The sequence below is a fragment of the Etheostoma spectabile genome, chromosome 8 (assembly GCF_008692095.1).
Source record: "Etheostoma spectabile isolate EspeVRDwgs_2016 chromosome 8, UIUC_Espe_1.0, whole genome shotgun sequence".
Lineage (NCBI taxonomy): Eukaryota > Metazoa > Chordata > Actinopteri > Perciformes > Percidae > Etheostoma > Etheostoma spectabile.
Window position 1 is genome coordinate 13839124 of NC_045740.1, and position 1087 is coordinate 13840210.

Here is a 1087-nt window from a genome sequence, read left to right on the forward strand (position 1 = left end):
ATTGCGGTGTAAGTGACGTTAAAAATTAAGTTGAATGTGTAATTAGAGCAAAGAAGCATATAACTCGCTGTGATCCGACACCAGCACAAGTCTATCTATCTATCTATCAGCACCGTCTCCATTTTTTCTTGTTGTTATGGAAATGACATGTCTTGCTACTCCGCTTGTCATTGTTCAGCTATCAAAAAAGCGCTTGGCCTGAAAAAACTTACTTCACATTTTTAAAAACTAGGTTTGCTCCATAGGATCATAATGTAAAACACACGCTGGCAGCTTAAAAGACGCCTAGTGCGATCGTGGCCTAACATTTTTTTCTTGTATCCGCAGTGCCATACAGAATGCACCAAACCCAGGTGGCGGTGACGGCCCAAACCAGAGCCAGGGTCCTTCCCGTTCCACACCCTCAAGGCGAGGCTCACAGTGTGGGGGCCAGCGGGGCTCCTGTAGTAAAGCTGCCTGCAGTGACTCTCCAGCCACCTCGGGTCGACCTGCAGCTTCTGTCCAGCAGATCGAGAATACGCCCCTCCTTTGCCCTTTCCACCTGCAGCCTGTGTCTGAGTGAGTTTGACTCGGCGCTGTAGATCAATGACGGCGATAAACTCCACATAGCAGTAAAACAGTAGTCTGTTACATACAGTACTGTTGTTAATACCACTAGATTCAGACAAAATGATTAAATTATGAAAATGATGGAAAATGTATTTTTTAAACAACACTTTTTGTTTGTCCTAGTTGGACATCTTATAACTCCACACTATATAGAATTTGTTGAAACCGGTGGAAATCACTACTTTGTTTCAGCACCTTTAAGCAGGTCAAATTGACATGTCACTGATTGAGTGAGTTCCCCTTTAGTATGTTTACTGTTGCCTTGTTCTCTTTTTTTTTCTGCAGAACTGAAACAGCTCTGAAGAGCCAGGAAATGGAACTGATCAGAAACAAAGAGAGACTTCAGTTCTTTAAGGTACAGAAAGAACAAATATATATATATTTTTTACATCAGATCAGGCAATCAGAGGGAGAGAAATGTCTTCTTTATTTAGCCCCAAGGGTGAAAACCATAAAGCAAGTTATGTGACTCTTTTTT

General features: G+C 42.0%; 1 protein-coding gene across 1 annotated transcript in view; it reads left to right on the forward strand.

Annotated features, from left to right (window-relative positions):
* ireb2 (iron-responsive element binding protein 2) overlaps window positions 1-1087 on the forward strand; it is a 29977-nt gene that overhangs the window by 18917 nt on the left and 9973 nt on the right. The window contains exons 5-6 of the mRNA XM_032523902.1: window positions 328-558; window positions 895-964. Coding sequence (XP_032379793.1) covers window positions 328-558; window positions 895-964 — 301 coding nt within the window. The remainder of the gene's footprint in view (window positions 1-327; window positions 559-894; window positions 965-1087) is intronic.